Source organism: Excalfactoria chinensis, chromosome 2 (assembly GCF_039878825.1).
Source record: "Excalfactoria chinensis isolate bCotChi1 chromosome 2, bCotChi1.hap2, whole genome shotgun sequence".
Classification (NCBI taxonomy): domain Eukaryota; kingdom Metazoa; phylum Chordata; class Aves; order Galliformes; family Phasianidae; genus Excalfactoria; species Excalfactoria chinensis.
The window spans coordinates 5,004,028-5,023,256 of NC_092826.1; the positions used below are offsets into that span (position 1 = coordinate 5,004,028).

The 19,229-nt window shown below is 39.4% G+C and overlaps 1 protein-coding gene across 1 annotated transcript in view; it reads left to right on the forward strand.

The window, feature by feature from the left end:
• Positions 1 to 19,229, forward strand: part of COL22A1 (collagen type XXII alpha 1 chain) — a 184,427-nt gene that overhangs the window by 93,498 nt on the left and 71,700 nt on the right. The window contains exons 16-23 of the mRNA XM_072328724.1: positions 683 to 736; positions 2,860 to 2,904; positions 7,078 to 7,131; positions 8,862 to 8,915; positions 10,309 to 10,344; positions 11,325 to 11,354; positions 11,968 to 12,021; positions 12,734 to 12,787. Of these exons, the coding sequence (XP_072184825.1) occupies positions 683 to 736; positions 2,860 to 2,904; positions 7,078 to 7,131; positions 8,862 to 8,915; positions 10,309 to 10,344; positions 11,325 to 11,354; positions 11,968 to 12,021; positions 12,734 to 12,787 (381 nt within the window). The remainder of the gene's footprint in view (positions 1 to 682; positions 737 to 2,859; positions 2,905 to 7,077; positions 7,132 to 8,861; positions 8,916 to 10,308; positions 10,345 to 11,324; positions 11,355 to 11,967; positions 12,022 to 12,733; positions 12,788 to 19,229) is intronic.

Here is a 19,229-nt window from a genome sequence, read left to right on the forward strand (position 1 = left end):
ATCTTTTATGAACTTCTGGGACCAGAACTGGGCACAGTACTGCAGGTGTTGTCAAACAAGTGCTGAGTAGAGGGGCACGATCACATCTCTGTCTGCTAGTAATGAACCTGTGGATACAGCCCAGGATATGATTTGCCTTCACTGATGCAGCTGACTCATGTTCAGTTTGTTGTCTACCAGGATACCAAGGTCCCTTTCAGTAACAAAGATCCTAGCCTGTACAGGGCTCTTTTGTTATGTCATTGCACATGCTCTTGCTTTGTTAAACTTCATATAGTTGTTGCTTGCCTTCTCTTTCATCCTGCCCAGGTCTTTCCGTAAAACATCTTTCCCTTCTGATGGGTCCACCTCACCACTCACTTTAGTAAGCATTTCACCTTTGAAATTACCTCTAGAGGAACCTTCATGTGATAGTTTGCCTTTGTAGGGCGATACTGAAAGCAGAAGAGTAAAGCTTGCTATTACCTGAGCAATGGGGACAACAGAAAACATTGGGGTGCCACTTTGGGTAACTAGATGAAAAATCAAGTGCTACTCTGTACATTAGTGCTGAGAAAGTCAGGAAGTCTCAACAGATATCTGTAAGCCAAGAAGTATGTCACATTTTCAAATATGTGTTTTTTTTCCTTAGTCTTTTATGTGAAAATATTTGTTATTTTACTTGATCTCAATTCTTTGCCAGGGATCTGAGGGAAAACAGGGTCCCCCAGGTATTAAAGGCTACGTAGGAGCACCGGTAAGTAATGACTACTATTAAGTTTCTGATATTCTAGAAACTTTATCCAGTTTTCAGTATCTTCTGCCCACTTTTCTTTCTTTCTTCCTTTTTTTTTTTTTTTTTTTTTTTTTTTTTAAATTAACCTGAATATTGTATATCTGACCTCTTACCTGTACTGTGCCCAAATTGTGACACTTTCTTGACTTCACTGAGTTTCTTCTGACTTCTTTAAATGAGAACAGAGCTGTACCTAGAGAATAGTCAGTAATAATATCTTGATTACCAAGATAACAGCTGGGAATTTTGTGATGCTCCCACTGTAATGCAATTGCGTTGGTCTGTGTTGATGCACTGTTTATATGATGCTTGAAAACTTCATCATAACACCAAACAAAAACACCAACTGTCAGCAAATTTCCAACCTTATTTTCAAAACTGTCAGTAAGCAGCACTTTGGACTCGTGGGACAAACTTGCCTTGAATGAGCGGACAGCAATACCAAAATAAATCATGTTGTCTCTGTCTTGTGGTCTCACCTTTCTAATTACACAGGCAGCCTTAAAGCAGGTGTTGCAAAGACTGATTGGATTTTTTGTGTTTTAATAACCTGGCTGTACATCAGTATGCTTTAATGGCATACCAGCCATGTTCACGCACTGAAACGATTTCCCTGTACCAGCCAAGGTCTTCCTTTAAAACTCACTACAAAGGGGACCAACATGTTCAGAACACTGTGGGCACTTTTATCTTTGCACAGGTGCATGCTGTTTCCCTGTGAAGTCCAAGGTTGAACTCTGTTTGGCATGAAGAAGATGCCATGAATACAGTGGTGGCGTTACCTCATTACCTGCCCATGCTGCAGATCCTTGAAACATTAATGAGATAAATGGACAAAGATCTGAGAATATTCACTCCTGCTCCTTGACTTTCCTTTATGTATGGGAAGCAAAGCATCTACATATAGTGCACTGTCACCAGAGGTTGTGTTCATGTCCATCATCAGACTGTCATTTGGCTTGAGTTGTTGGGGAGCAGCAAGGCTGTAATCATCCACAAAGTGTATATGAGGGTCCTGTGGTTATTACTGCATTAAAAGAGTCATGTTTAAAACCTCACCTCATCTGTTTTTTGGAAATAGTGTTGTTATTGCTTTGCAGTATGGAAGCAGTGCATGCTCATTTCAGGTCATTAGAGATAGACAGGACTGTGCAGTTTGCTCACAGTCAACCATAGCATGAAATCTGAATATCATAATAGTTAGATAAGTCATCCTAGATAAGTCCAGACAGATAGCTTGGAGTTAAGTCTTCAGTATAGTGTAAAGTTTAAATATAAATATATTATAATAAGTGATTTAAGCTTCAGCGGTTTTAGAAAGGTCACTACTGACTGAGCTGAATCGTCTGCCAGTAGCCATTAGCTGATTGCACAGTTGCTACAAAATAGATGGTGCTTCCTGTGCCAAGAGAGGGTGAAATCCATTCCTGCCCATTGAGTTGATCTCTAGTTTTAGCATTGCTGTCATTCATCAAACCAATCTCCAGCAAATGATTCTGGTGTACCAGGGAGAAGATGAATTCCACCATCCAGTTGAACTCCAGCATTGGTTTCACAGTGCACAAATACACTTTGGTCTCCAGGACAGGGATTATTTAGCATTTGTCGATTCTCAGAGGTACCTGCTGTCTGTGTAGCTACTGCATCCAAAACCACCAGGAATGGGCATTCTTCCTTGTTTATGCAATAGGTTTTCCCATCAGTATTATCTTTTACCTAAGTTCTCACTGTTTGTGAGCAATATGAAAAATGCTCAGTGCTGGGTGGTTTTCAGATCATCTGCAGCTGTGATGTGTTTCCTGTCCCTGCACATTGCTGCTGGCGGGAGGATTATGTGTCTGGGAACAGTTGCAGACTTGCAAGAATATAGTATTACACGTGGTCTTGGGACCACGGGTCATCCTTGCTCTGTGAGTCTTCTTAGACCATGCTTGTGGCCAACTCTGAAGATTGGTAACACAGTAAATGTCCTTGAGGGTCACTTGGATAGACTGTGCAGGCATCCATTGATTTGGTGACTAATTAGAGGAACTATGCGTCTTCTTGCATTGAGATGTATAATCTATTTTTCCTTTTATTTTTAGGGTTTACAAGGAGAAAGAGGAGAAAAGGGAACACGAGGAGACAAGGTATTCCTTCTGCATGCTTTGAAAAGTCACACTACTCTTTGCCTTTGTCCTTTAGGCCAGCAGCTCTGAAGGGTGATGATGGAGTTTCTTTAGTGCTCTGCACCTTCTGGTGCTGTCTACAAATGACCTCCCAGGAGAGTGCAGGAGGAGCCTGCAGGTCTTTGCTGTCTACTAAGCACACATTTAGATCTGTGTGTAGCTGGGGAGAGAGGAAAAGAGAGGAAGATCTGGGTAATGGGATACTGTTGAGTAGAGCTAGTGGGGTGTCCACAATGTGCACTGTGTGGTCTCTAAGAGGAGTCTTCATCCAGCATTTTTCTGTCTCACTGTAGTTTCTGAAATTATCCGACTTCTACATTTCTGTATTCTCTCATCACTGTAAGCTCAGTTTTTAATGAGTACAAGGTAGTTTCTCTATTATGAACTTCATCCAACTGCTTCCAATTATCTGCTCTCTTCTATCTGAGAATAGTGATTTTACACAGCATAGGACTCTGGAATTTGAACTACCTTGGTTAAGGAAAGAACCAAGTGCCCATTATACCCACAGTGTGCATTTAGAAGGAGAGCCAGGCAGACACAAAACCTTTCATTATTTCAGTTTGCCCGTCATGTTTGGAGACATCTTAGATATGCCCATACTTCTGCTGCAGATCTGTCAGCCAGTGCTCAAAGTTTCTTAGATACGGCACTGCCAGGAGAAATGGGTACTGGGCAGATCCTGCCCTGAAAAGCAATGATATGGCGCAACCATGCTCTCAGTCCAGCCAAAGTTGTCCAGCTTTTCCCGCAGTCAGGGCTGGCTTGGTGTGTTGTGTATGGCTTCCTCTACTGCTTTTCTGGAGGCGAGGTTGTCTAATCTGCTGCAATATTTGGCTCCTGGAAGAAAATCCATCTTTCTGACATCACCATGATGGGAGAGGAAGCTGAAGCTGTGTGTGGGCTGATGACTGACTAAACTAGAGAAAGATTAAAGTGCAAAAGGAATGAATTAGGTTTTGTTTCATTACAAAGATAGGAACAACTAGAGCCCCCCCCCCCCCCCCCCTCCCCCCAATCCTTCTTTTTTTCCTCCCCTTTTCCTGTATTTTCTCTATTCATTTTCCTGAAGCAGACAGATCTCTGCTACAGCAATCGTGCTTTGATTTTTTCCCGACTTTAATGCTCTTCTCAGAGCACCCACTGCCATTGCTTTAACTTTCAACAGCTGCTATTGCTGCAAAATACAGTGGGTGTTGATGTGGCGGGCCAAATATTTCCTTGTCTGCTCTTCAGTCTGTAATTTGAAGACTGACACCTACGCAACCTGTGTTTCTTCTCTGCCTGAGAAGAAGAGTGTTTATTGTATCACACAAGAGTGCTAACCCATGCACTGAGTATTGGTCTATTCATGGAACCATACAGAATCATTAAGATTTAAAAAGACGGCAAAGATAATCTAGTCCAACCATCAACCCTTCCCCATCATGCCCTCCAAACCATGTACCTCAGTGCCACATCTACCCTAGTATGGCAGTCCCCACTATTCAATGCCTAATACTATAAAATACCTAACATCCCATTGTAGTATCCCATCTTGCCACCACATTCTCATATCCTATGACCCCTAATGAAAATACTGAGGTTTTATAATGAGGTTCCTAAACCCAGTATTTTTGGTTACGTCTGCACTTCAGGAGACCCACTGCATAAAGGGAGTGATGTCTCATGTCTTTTTTTGTGTCCAATGGGCTCATTGTGGCCTTCTGTAGAACTCTATTTTCAACAAATCAGTGCATGCTGATGCATCAATTTCTTTCAACAAGGGAATAAAGGGAGTTTCAATGTGAAAAGTTGAGAATAAATCTTTGGGAGATTTTTTTCTTTCTTTCTTTTCAGGAAAAAATATACTTTATCTAATAAAGGCCTTTTTCAAAGAAAGAAAAAAGTAATATACAGTAACTTTTTTCATTTTTATTTTTTTTTTTTTTTTTCTGAAGAAACTTTGGGATGCACAGTTCTTTGGAACACTTTCAAACCTCTCTAGTGTGTGCGCTTGTATAAATAATGCATTTGCCTTTCTCAGTTACTAGCAGTAGGAATATTGACTCTTTTCTGTTTTGGCAGTTGAATGAGCATGTGTGAAGTACTCACTGCTGCAGTGTATTGATGCTAAAACATTCTCCTGAGAATATAGCGCTCATTTTGTCAGCAACCCACCAGTTTGTCGCTTACTGCAAGTCTCAGATTCAGGATGCTCACAGTTCAGTTTGGCAGTGGAAATGTTGTTATGAACTTGGAAACTACTGCCCCAGTATCAAGGAGGTCTGGATATCTTACAGTGGTTTTTCAGCTGCAGTTTGTAGGGTGGAGGTCTCTAATTTCACTCCTTGAGTGCATCTTTTTGAAATAACCTCTTTGTTATAAGGCTGATTGATTATCTAAAGGGGGAAAATAAATGGATTGATCTGCAAATCCACTTCTGAATGCTGAGTTAAGGCAGACTTCAACTTAAATCCAATGCAAATAATAACGGAGGTCTGATGGATTTACTGTGGGATATTGATCATAATTTAAAATCCCAAAAAGTAAAAAAAAAAAAAAAAAAAAAAAAAAAGATAAAAAATAATAATAATTTTTAAAAAAGGAGTAAAACTAATACTCTGCTGTCACTCCTTGTGCTTTTACAGTTTGCTTTTACATGTACTTTTATGTTAGCACTAGCAGTGTGTGAATGTATTTGATCGTTTGAATTCAGCAGTGTGTGCACGATTCAGGCAAAAAAAAAACCAACACACATTGTTTTACAGAGATTTAGGCAATTATGCAGTATGAGACAGGCCTTATTCAAAGATTTTTAAACTAAAGTGGCTACATGGGAAAGGGTCACAATCTCTAAGGAAAAATACATTTAACAGGGGCACGACATTGATCTTGTCATCGTTTCTTTTGAGGACCCGCTTTATAGAATATGAAATGTGTGTATTCAGTTTGACTTTTTTTTTTTTTTTTTGCGGGGGGGGGGGGGGTACAGTGGAGGTCAGGATCAGAATTGAAAATGGTCCTTAAAATGTAATACCACAAAGCTGAGGGTGACACTGAGAAGGAGCAAGTACAGGATGCTACATACGTGTAGGACAACTAATTGTACACTGCTGCAGATTGGGAACAACTGATTAAGGGTCCATACTGCAAAAGGTTGTTAGGGGTAAAAACAAGTATAATCCTGGGATTTAAACATTAAAGTAGTCTATAAATTGTGAAATAATCTTTCTTCTCAGAGCTAGCCTCAGCTGAGCTCAGCTTCAGGCAGTTACAGTGAAGGCATGGGAAAATTGAATAGTTCCCAAGTAGGAGAAGTGAAAATGATAAGAGGTCTGAAAAATATGCCCTTTAAGAAAAGTTGAAAGTATTGACATGGTTTAGTCTCAGGTTTGAAGTTCTAAGGGGACGTTTTGTATGTCTTCAGATACGTAAAAGGCCATTGTAAAGATGAAGGGAACAGCCTGTTCTTTCTATCCAGGGGGCTTAGGAAAGATGTACTTGTTTGAAACAGTAGCAAGAAAAGGTCAGGTTTAGATATAGGGTAAAAAACATATCTGCAGGTATTGAAAGTAAAGTAGTGAAATAATTTGCCTGTGGACTTTGGGGACTGTCCATCTCAGAAAGCATGTAAGAATAGATTAATTGATCCCTCAGGTTAAGGAAAGCAAAGGTGAAAAATAAAGTATTTATCTGTGTAAAAGTGAGCTGTTGCTGCATTGCGGCTTCATTATTTCTGTTAGAGCTGTTCCAGATTGATGTTCTCCTGGTACACTTTATCTGGTTTACATGAACCCGGCTCAGCAGGCAGAGGAAGAATGCCCAGGTGGAGATCTGTCAAACAACCACTTCTTATCTCAAAATTCACATCCCAGATACCTGATGCTGAGTTTTCTAAAGAGATAAGTGCCAACACTTAGCAAAGTTAGAAGGGATAAAAGTTTGTTAATCACTACACTTGGTTCACCTCCTTGTTTCTGTGTGCTCCCAGCAGCCTTACAAAGTACAGCTCTTCAGGCATTTTCTCTGTAGGGATTATATGGACTCTTCTTTTATCTTTATGCTTGAAAGGAGTAACATGGAAATCTCTTGTAAAACACTGATCTAAACATCATAGATTTGTTATAATGGTTCTTTCTCATCCTCCTCCAGGGAGAACGAGGTTTAGACGGGTTCCCGGGAAAGCCAGGTGTGGAGGGGAAACAGGTACGTGACAAATGCTCAACAACTGAAGGCTTTTCTTTGGAGTGAGTATAAGTTGCCTTAAATTTGTGAGCTATTTTGGACAACTGGTGAGTCATGGCAGGACTCTCTTGCATCTGCAGTTTTTAGAATCCTTATCCTAGGACTCTGTGTTGGCACAGTCTGCTGTTCCTTCTTTTATTTATTTATTTTTTCCTTCTATTTTCTCTTTTTCTTTTGTCTTTTCATTTTTCTTTTTTCTTGCATGTTTTTAAGAGTGCCAGATTTTGGAACATGATAGGTTAGAAGTCTGTCTGAATTTTCATTAAAGACATAAGGAAGCACACATTAAAATGTAGCTGAGCCTGACTTTTATAAAGTTGTGGGCTTTTTCCACCCACAGCTTGGAAGGAGGAGAACTGGACTCAATGTGTTTGATTTCTTTTCAGTATAAAATCTTGGAACTATTTACATTGTTAAAACAAGATAAAACCGGAAAAGTATTCTATAAGATCAGTACACTTCTGGTGATTAGAGAGATAATACTCTGTCTGTATCTAAAACTACTACCCATACATCCCACAGGATGTTTTCATTACTCAGAGTGCTATACCTAATGAGATACATTCTTTTCTTAAGGATCTTCAGGTCTAAATAGTAAAGAATGAAGTAGGAGGAAGAGACTAAAACAGGATGTGATTTGGCAAAAGTCGTGCAGCCACTGTTGCCACTCTTGAGCCTACTACATCTGCATTCTAGTCACTATGCATCACTGCTCCCTTCTGTGGAAAGGGTCATTTGAATGCATGTTTTGTCATTTGCAGAAGTTGAGAAGCTGTTTAACTACTTTGGTTTTGCTCCTTTGGAAGTCAGAGCTTTGATTTGATTTGGTTAGGAAGTCATTTTGATTCTCTTTTAGACACATGCATTAAGATGAGAAGGTATGGTGTCATAAGCAATCGTAGCCTTTGTTAAACTACACCTTCCTTTCTGTGAGGTGATAGAGATTATCATGCTACTTGGTTTTTTGTGTTGTTTTTTTTTTCTGTTTCTGTTTCTCTATGGGAGGTTTGATTGTTAATCATCACTTTCTGTTCCTCAGCCACGTTTTACCCTATACTATGAAGTATGTCTCTGGTTATTGTTTATCACTATCCTTACAAGATGGAAATGTTTTCTGGTGCTAGATGTGGCACTGCAATCTCAATGAACTATGTTCACTGTGCCCATTGCGTTGTTTACAGGACTGGCTTGCACTTGCAACAAATGTGGATGAAGTGAGAAATTGCAGGGGGATGTAAAGGTGGATGCTGATTGTTTACTGCTTCTCAGGAACAATTTCTCCAGCTGACAGCCTATTACAGAAGTTGTGTTATTCTGAAGCTTTTCTGCCTTTTTCATGTCTCAACACATAGCAGTGGGCAAATCTTCATGCCTGCATTTTATCCTAAATTTTCTGTTTGACACTGATGTAGTCTTTGAAGTGCAATCCTCTTGAACCAGCTGGAATTGGAGGGCTGCTACTGTGCTTGCTGAGGCATCTTCATCCTTATTCCCCTTCTTGTCTACATAGTAGAGACAAAGCAGTCTTGTTTGCATTAGCTTACACTACTTTGCAGTTCTACTTAGCCGATTGTAGCGTTAACATCTAAACCTGCAGCCTTCTGTTTCTCCAGTACTTTAAGGGGAATTGCAGTTGATGTCCTCGTGTAGGTAAAACGAAGGACTTTTTACTTTCTTTCTCTCATTTACAGGGCCCTGCTGGCAGCCCAGGCCCTCCAGGTGGCAGTGGGCCCAAAGGAGAAAAGGTGAGTTGGGATAGCATGCATGGAAGGGGGTTGAAGACACATTCATTACCTCCTCCATGAGACCCAGTGCTGGAAATAGCAGTTGTTGGCTTAGTACTTGTTTCATTTGTGCATAAGTGTAACTTGTATAGATATAAAAGTGTAACTTTTCTGATATTGCTTCAGACATGGATGTAAGTGAGGGCTAAATCAGGTCTGATTATAGCTCTGCTGCTCGTGACTTAACCTTTTTGGAAGTACAAGAACTTCATTATTTTGCAGGGTTGCTAAAGTTTCTAGGACAGCCTTATCTTTTCCTTCTTGCTCATGCTGACATGTTTTCCTATTTCTTTGGCAAAAATAGGAAGATGTACCTAACTGAGTTTTATTTCTCCTTTTCTCATCCAAGTAGTGAACCTCACCCAAGACATCAGAAGTGAATCTAATTACTTTCTAATTGATATTCAAAAGGTCTAAGTGAGGTTTCAGAAGGAGGGCTTATTATTTAGAGGTGGGTTGTTAGGGCAGTATGGTTAGGTTGGACTTGATAACCTTGAATATCTTTTCCAACTGAGCGATTATATGATTCTAGGGAGTTAACAAGAGATAGGAAGATCTTTGTGTTCCAGCATGTGTGAAGTAAAGAACAATCTTGATTCATAAGTCTTCATCCTTATCTCTGTTGTGGCTGCATCTGGCTCTTCCAGAAAATGTTTAGCTCCTTGCTCCATTTTCACTGTAGATGATGTATGTCTCTTCAGTCCTTTTGACATACGGTGGACTCTCTTTAGAATTAATAACCAATAGCAATTAAACTTGTCTTAAGAGGAAAGAAAATGAATGGTATGTTGGGTCAACCAGAGACTTACATAAATAATGAAGAAATAGAGTGTGAAAGGAAGCTAAATGATCATTTTTGCATTGGTCTGTACCTTAAATAAAGGAGATACTTTCTGGAAGTTTAGTCTTAAAGCATGATAAATAGTGGGCCCTTCTGGAGAAGAACTGCTGGAACAAATTGATAGCCTGTGTGGCAGTAAATCATGCAGAGTGGATGTAGCATCTCAGTGTCCTGCAAATACTTACAACGTCATTCTGCGCTGTAAAGGGGACTTGAGGAAAATGGCACCATTTTAAGACATTAAGTAACATCAAAATTGGTGTGTATCATCATAGTAACAGACGACAGTCAGTTCCTGCTTGTATTCACATGCAGAGTGGAGAAACAAGTTAAATGGGGTTACATATTCATATCTATCAACAATGGGATGGTAAAGAAATTAAGAATATACTACAGCCATTGGGAAATGCTGAGAGGTTTGCTTTTGTTCTGTGTTATGTTTTGTGTTTTGTTGTGCTTTGCCTTACGTTACTTGTTTTTTTTCTATTTCATTTTTGTTTTTTTTTCCTGCAGGGTGAACCAGGGCTCCCCGGGTTGCCAGGCTCTTCAGTAAGATTTTTGTTTTTGTTATCAAACACTATGAGCTTTATTATTTAAAAATAGAAGATGAAAGATGGGAATTTGGAGGCTTTATTCAGTGTTCTTAGATGGATTTTCAAAAACAGTGCATTTTAAGCCAGTTAAGATTTCTTTAGAGGGACCACGATAAGTTCAGACAAGGAGATGTGCTGCCAATAATTTTGGGAGATCTTGAAGTGTGAAGATTAGGTCTTGAAGAGAAAGCATCACCTCAGGTACATCTGATAAAAACAATGCTGTGATATGGCTGCAAGTTTTCCAGTCACTGAGCCAATGCAAGCAAAAGTGGTAAAAGAGCAAGCGGAGAATATAGAGAGGGGCTGATCTTTCCTGCGGCACAAGCTTTACATGTTTTTAAACATCCCTTTCTCTTTAGCGATACCTTCATTGAAATCAAAAGTATCAGTAGCAGGGGCATAAGATATTTAGAGTTCATTTCTGAGTGAATGGAGAAAGAAAATATACAGTAAAGTGCAAAGGGGCTTAAGACTGATTTCTGCAGGGGATGATAACAAAGCTTTTGGGGTACATCCATTTTGCTTTCCAAAAAAATAGATGAAAATTAGGAAACAGTACTCTAGGACTATTGGTGGAAAGCATTAAAACAGCCACTGAGACCAGTAACACTGAATGTAAAACTGTACCAATGAAGAACTGAGAGGACTGACAGCTGTCAGTCACAGCCACTTTGGTTGTATTGAGGAGCACTTACTAACTAGTTTATATTGGTAGATAATAAATTATCTTACTGCTTATACAGCTACACAAATCCTGTCACAGGCAGCTGAGCAAGCAAACCCTGATCTGCTTAAACAAAATATATCCCTCCAGCATTCATGCTGGGGGAATGGTGAGGGGTGAAGAATACACTGTGTGGGACAATCATACTCCAGCACCTCTTTGTTGTCTTTTTCAGTTTTCCCCTTGATGACTCTACATTTTTATTACAGGTACCTACTGAAGGCCTGAAAGGAGAGCAAGTAAGAGAGATTTGATATCTGTGCTTCCATTGCAAAGGTGTTTTACATGCTTCAACTGCCTGTTAGATTAGATTTTGCTTTAAAATGGCATTTCAGAATTAAGGTGGATAGAAGCATTGTCAGGGAATCAAGAAACAAGTTAACATATAGTGGGAAAAATAAATGAGAGGGAAAGGAGTAACGTCCTTCTGAAGTGCAGTGAATCTAACGTGAGAGACGTGTAAATTGGAAAGATTGAGCTAAGCAATTCTCTCAATTGGACAGTGTTAATATAAAAGTTAACATGTATCTGGAATATCAAGGATACCTCAGTGTCTGTTAACTTACTGCCTTGAGGAAGTACTGCCTTAACTTACTCTCTTGAGAGAGTCACTTATGGTTAAATGATGACTAGGCACGGGTGGATCATTCTGCATGTGCTGCAGTCAGTGCTGGTAATTCAAGCAGCTCTACTTCTAAGAAGAAAATCAGTTGGTCTCTGTACTGCTGCTTTGGGAACCATGAGGAAAGGTATGGTGTAGGTCCTGAACAGCTTACTTGTATGAGTACTATGCCCATATGATTTTTCCTGCCAATATTTTAATACTTCTTTTTTCTTAACTTCTTTCTGCAGGGAGAGCCTGGCCCACGAGGACCTCAAGGCCAACCTGGACTTCCTGGACTCCCAGTGAGTAGTTTCTCTTCCTGCTTACAGTCCTCAGAAACTGAAACTCATGCTGATGTGAGGCATACACGCACAACATTATACATTACCCAGGCACTAAGGTCTAATACATTGCCCCCAGTTTTCTTCACTGGAAGAACTTGTAAGCCGTCATAGAACGATGATCAAAGAATGGTTGCTGCAAAGGGGTTGGCTTTATGCCACAACGTCCCAGCTGTAATGAGAGATGGGTATGTGTGTTTGTATCTCAGCAAGGAATACAACACAGTATTTGCAGTAATTTAGGGACACCTGTATTCTTTTTACATATTTGTGTCTTCCAGGTACATTTTATAACCCAAATCTGTAGTGAATTTCACGTTAGACTGCTGCCTCATTTGCACATACTCTGTATTTCCTCACTCTTTAATTTTTCCTTGTGTTTCACTGTTGATTGGTTTTGTAAAATTGATGGCATTGTGAAGATTACTTAGGGAAATCTGATCTTGATTATGTGATTTAAACATAGTTGTGTGCTTTGTATTTAATCAAGGAATTGTCATTTTTCTCTATCCCATTTTCTTATTCTCTTCTACTCACAGGACAGCATAATTATCACCTAAGTGTTGCCTAGGTGCACTGCAGCAACTGAAGCCCAGCATAGTTAGGAAACAGTTTAAAAGTTTATTAGTTTTTTCTTCTTTGGTTAACCTAAAAGTATTTTTTATTTTTAAAGGGAGAGACTGGTCCAGAGGGCAAGCCTGGAGTCCCAGGTTTACCAGGTCAAAGGGTAAGTTGCTCTTTTTATTTAATGTTAAGTCTCAGTAGGCTGGGGATAGCAGTGTTCAATAAGTGTTGGTACTTTGACTCATTTGATGTATATTTTTCCATTTATTTAAGGATCCTTGAAGCCCAGATCCTTTCTCCTATTTCCTCTTTATGGTCAAGCAACATTCAGTACCTCTTGGATTCCACAAACTGTATTGCAGTGCCCTATTGCCCTTTTCTTTCTTGTCCTTTGCTCTCCTCTTTTTGTCTCTGCTCCTTGCTGTCAAGACGATTTTTGCTCCTCTTCTCTATGGGATTCTATGTTATTTATATTGATGGTTATCAGAGGTAAAATTAACGGACAATTTATTTTCTAAAGGAATATTTCTAAGCCATACCCAGCCACGTGGTTAGTCTTCAAAAAACAAAGCAAAATATTTTCTATAGAGAAAACAGTGACTAATAAGAACAAATAAAAGTCTGCTGGAAATATATTCTGAGCACTGACAAGTATCACTTTGCACTGTGTTTATTGGTAAATGCTACTAGAATGTAAAATCGGGTAGAATTTCCTATAAAAGTCTCATAGAAGCTATTTATGAACTTGCCAAGCCTTGGAAACTGACCTACAAAATCACCTCATTTTAAGGGGAAAGCAGCTTGGAAGAGTCTTAAAAATGCTCTAATTCCTAGAGTCTTGCTGCAAGTGAAACTTGTAATAATGTCATCTCTTTTAAGACATGAATCAGAATGTGGAGCCATTAATAAGATGGACAGGTTGAAATTTCAGAGAAATGCTGTTGTCTTGGACGTAAAATCCAAAGGCACTTTGAATATGTACTACAAAGTGGAACCTTTCTGTTTTGTTTCATCTTGAGAGCACTGTATGAGTGTGGGATAACTTTGATTTTTTTTGGTAGATGGTTTTCTTCAGACTTCCAGTTGAGTTGCATGATATTGATTTGAACTGTAAGCTTGGCTTTTAAGAATCTTCTGCTGGAGAAGATGAAGCTTGCAGACTCCATGTTAATGCTACAATGGAAAAGGTCATTTACTTGCTTTTTTTGTAGTTCTCCAGTGTTTAGGAAGTATCAGCTTACAGCTTTGGCAAGTAACTTTGCTGTGCTTTACTTATGAGTTGACAAATTCTGATTTGGCCTGGTTTTAAAGCCTGCTGTGAAACATTGCTTTTTGAATAAGATGAATAGAGCATATTAGCTGAGTAAAGGACAGTGATCTGTCAGGATCTGCCACACATTACAAAATGCTCCTGCTAATGATCATTTGATTAGAGATGTCATTTGATACACGCTGAGCGTGAATGTTTCCCTGACTCTGTTGTGTCTAGCTGGTTAGACTTTTCCTGAGGCTCCTTATTAGTCACCAAGCATCTTAGGTGGATAGATATATATTTTTAATTTAAGACCATTATTCATTGATTAAATACCTGGTGAATCAAAACCTTGAGGATGGTAGAGCTACATGGATGACCTACAGATGTGGGAGACAGGCCATGATTAGCAGATGCTGCTGATTCACCATTAGCACAGTTCTTGCTTAAGCACAAATCCAGGCCTTGATTACCATCTCACATAAATTTGGCTGCAAAAACAAGTATTTCTCTAAAAAGTCATAAATGTTAAAATGCCATAACCAGAAATCTGTGCAAGTATCTATTCAAGTCTGTCTTAAAATGACTGGATGTGAGGTAAAGGCTGGCTCTGAAGCTACAGAGCTATGAGGACGTGGTCATGATGCTGCAGTTTGGTTGTCAGTCCAGCCCTGTGTTGTTGGAAGACATTAGTCTCATCTCCTCACCCCTGTTTCTCCTGTAAATAGTGACAGGTGTGTATGATTAGGTAAATATGTGAGCACACCAAACAGAACCAAAGCAGCAGTGAGAGCATAAGTTTAACTCTATGTTTCACAACACAGCTTTGAGTCACACCAACAAGCTGTCTCCCTCAAATTGCCCTACAAAGGGCATCCTTTGTGAAAAGGAGAGTTTGGCTATGCAAACATAGATGTCTGTGATCTTTGCACTTGGAGCCCTGGCCCATTGTAGCCTTCCATGTTGTGGTGAGGACAGGAAGTCAGAAATAGAGGCAAATTTGAGTCTCCTGTCCAGTATTGTTAGTGGATCTTGAGTTGAACAGTTGAAATTCACTATCTACTTTGCTGACCCCTCTGCTGCTTTAAACATGCGGAGTTTCAGGATGTGGTGTTACACCAGTTTATATATCTTAAAAATTTCATTCTTGAGGGACTATATAACTGTTTTGCATTAATATCTTGTAGCATAATAGACAGATTGCAGTGCAAGGGTAAATTCCAGCTGTTGATCTGCTTGACTTCAGGACCCACTCAAGTAAGATGCTGCTAAGAGGAACTGATACAGAACAGTTATTGTTTTTCAGTATGGTTCAGCTTGGCCACATGGTCCACAGTTGAGGCTGAGATGAATGTGATGCACAGACACACAGATCTTCTATCCTGACATGTACATGTAGATAGAAACTTCTGTTGGGAGTTCTTGGAAGACTACAGTGTTTTAGTTAGCTGTAGTGCAACTGACATGGGCTTATGTTATGGACTAAAAATGTTTGGAACAATTTTGTAGGGAAATGTATGCCTTCTAATACAGTCCACTGTAAGTGGAAGTCTTTGAGGTCTGTGAAGACAAAGCCATTGCTGATTGATGTCAGAAATATGATGCTGGGGCCACCTACACAGTGTAAATGAAATTTCACAGAAGTTGACATATTGTGCCAAATATCCTAATGATAGTCTGGCCAACAAGAGTGGAGTCATCATTTTCAGAAAGATTTCTAAGAAAAAAGGAAGCATGATATACTTTTGGCATGAACCTTGGTTCCAGTTACTGCTGAAGAAATAAAAGAATATGTGGGTTAGCACAGTTGGCAGTAAACAAGGAACATTATTTACAGAGACACCATTCGTGTTATAGGAAAGGAAGTGGGGGATTCATTTCTTAAAATGATTATTGCAATCTTAATCTTTCATATAAGGGTGCTTATTGTGCATTTTGTCCAAAATAAGGCTTTTCCAATCACCTCTGCTTAGACTGTACAATTCTTGGAGCAGATGCAGGATGTTCTGCTTACATTTCACACAAATGTGGCTGAATAACTAACAGGGGGGTTGAACACTAACCATCAGGGCTTCTGATGGCCCAGGGCTTCTTACCAGGGTAGTCCATATCTGTTGCATTTGGTGCCTCACCACCAAACAAGAATTGCTGTCTGTGAACACCAAGAACTTTATGTAGGCTCTAGGCATACCCAGCTGACCTCCTCCATGCAACATAGAGAACCACTGGGCTCTTCCAGTGAAACTTTTTCAGAAGCTGAGTACTGCAGATGAGGATGCTCACAGGTGCTCTTAAAAGCACAGAGGTAACTAGTGAGTCCCAGAAAGTGTTCCTGAAAGCTAGAATCACTGCTCTGCAGGAGGATGCAGTCTGAGACAGCAGGGGACAGGCTGAAGTAGGTACTACTGGACTCTATCTGGCTTTAGAAAGAAGTTGTTCCCAAGCTGACCTATGGGTATGATTGATTATCATCCTATTGCTTTATTTAGGAAAATTAAGCAGAAAGTGGATTAAGTGTTATGGTCTTAAAAAAAAAGCTGATGGTATTGCAGCAATATGATTGCCAAATTTATCAGAAACTCCCCTTGCTCTATATGAACCTATTCCTCCTGCAGCTCATTCCTAGGAGCACCACTGTGTACAGTGTATTTTCAGTGTAATAATGCACACTTTCAGACATAGATCTTCCACACAGAAAGATAATAGGAGTGCTACACACATCTTGTGTGGTGGCACAACAGTGGCCGCACACTAAGAAGAGCATGGGTTGGGAAGACAGATCATCATTTGTACATTTAAAAGCACTTCTCCATTAGCCTGGTTTAGTTGCAGGTCTTCGAGTCTTTTATGGGTACAAAAAAATTCTGCATAATCTCTTCAATACCTCTGCTGAAGTGCTAATCTGATAATTCACTTCTACCTTCCAGTCTTGTCTTGGGAAGAAGAGATAACATTTCCAACCTGAACCACACAACTGAGTTATGTTCTTTTTATTAGCCAGTTGCTTCCAAGCGTCTGGCACCCAAGGTCTGTATTTTGACAACAGTACCTTCATATTGATATCACAGTGTGAAGAACAAAGCATTGCTCTTCTCATCCGTCCCTAAGACCATTCAGTGACAGACAGTACTCTTTGTCTGATTTTACTAAAATTACGTGGAAAAAAAGAGGCAGAACACTGAGAATCTGGATTCATTTCAGTTTTTATTTTCTTTTTCTACTCTCTTTCTGTCCTCCTCCTGAGAAATGGAAGAGAGTTTGAAGTACTCAGATTCAGCTTCAAAGTCTTTTGACACCTGTCTTGTTGTTAGAAGTAATGGAAATAATCATAACATTTCCTGCATGACAGACACAAAAAGTGCTTCTCTGATGGAGAGCATACAGACCGTCATGTAATTCAGGCTAAACATGGGGTTCTTCTGAAGTGTACTCCAAATAAACATAGAGAAAAAAGTCCACCCAACTGAAATGGTGCGAATTTATTCAAGTGATCGAAATTTTGATAAGCAAACCAAGAGAAAACACTTACTTATCCTAGAAGAGTACTTTCCATTTAGGTGTGAGGTAGCATCTGCCTAGACCCACTTTGGATGTGATGTATTGCAGCCTAGTTTTCTATATTTGTATTGTCAGAATTTTCCCACCAAGAATGGTGAAAAACACTAAAAAATACGAGTCTCATAAAATAGCAAGAATAATCTTGTGGGAAAAAAGAACAAACACAACATTCTTGGTGGAAAATATGTTTTAAAAATTGTACTCTTTAATGAATGTCCTTATCTATGACTAAGACTCCAATGTACCTGAATCAGACTGATAAGTAATTCCACCTTTTTCAACTTGGTGCACAAGATAATTTGTGCAGAGTCAAGCATAGAATGAGAGTTGGTTGGATGTCAAAACAGAGATAACAAAAAAAAAATATATACTGTGAGATCCTTTTTTTGTGAGTGAATTCTGAATTTCAGGATTGTATTCTGTCAGGCTGGAGGCAAAAGGAATGAGTGCAACTCCAGGAGTGAATTACCTAAGTGTGTATTCTGTGTCTTTAATTCAACTGGCATGTTTCAGCAGGTTTTCATATACTGGGGTCCACATCCCCTGAATGTTTATCCCTGAAATTTGAGCAGCACAAAAAACTTAACAGCTTTCTTGACTCTTTACAAGTCAAGATTAACAAGGCTGTGAGTCTTAGTAAATGGTACATATTTGTTTTACAATTTAGTCTGAAGGGTCCTGTTAAAACTGGGGATTACTGGGTTCGGGGCACACCCTCTGCTTAGAAAAGAGGTGATAAAAAACACTTCCCACTACTTGAAAGGTTTATCACTGTTGGCTGTAATGTAGGAAATAAATTTCCCAGATCCCTGGGGGCTACTGAACTCTGTTTTTATAGCAGGACAGAAATACAGGTATTATACTTTCTCCTTTTTGACCTCTCTTTCTCCTCTTTAAGTGTGTTGTTGCCTATGATATTCCGATTCTGGTTTGTCATAACTTGTATTGGGAAAGAAAGAGCTGAGAGCACATCTCCCTTTGGAGATAACAGCATTGGGGAAATAATACACAAGAGGAAAATCAGTTTGCCCAGCAAGCAAAACAGACTTTTTAGAAAGAGGCAGTCCAAAGGTGTGACTTCTTTTAATCTCCAGAAGTCCTAATAGCCCTTATTTCTCTTCATTATAGCAGTTCCCTCTAATCACTCACATGCTGACCAGCCTCAATGATATTTGCATTCTCAAGCCAAGAAGATGCCCTTGATTCTTAATTTACTGCCTTTGCTCAGTGAATATGGAGCCTGTAAACACATGGTGCCTTTAGGGAGTTCAACTAGTAGTTACCACTTCTGTTTATGTAGAGGAAAAGGAACATGACTGAAAGTCCTAATTCTATCATCTGACCTAGTTTACATACAAAACAGCTGGCATTTATGCTAGCATTTATATTAATTCTCAGTTAAGGTTCTCTCTATGTATTTGGTATGAACATCTGTGTTCCTGGGGTCGAATCTCAGTGATAACAATGCTATGAGAATATACAGCTGTTCAGGGTATTGTGTAGCAAGAGAAGAAACAGGCTAGAGCCTTTTCAAATTTCCTTGCTAGTAGTGTGACGCTAACAATTCCCCCATTTTTATATCTTCTGTATGACAGTTTCCAAAGTATAGTTGTGTTTATCTGTATTTGGGGGTGCTTGAAATGTTCAGGTGATTTTGCCTGCCCTTGCAAAATTCAGCAGCACAGAAGTAGAAATTAGATAAATGAACAGAAAGAAGGAAGAAAGGATTGATGGTGTAGATCAAATCCAGAAATAAACTATAACTGTAATTGAGGTAAACACATCCATTTCCAAT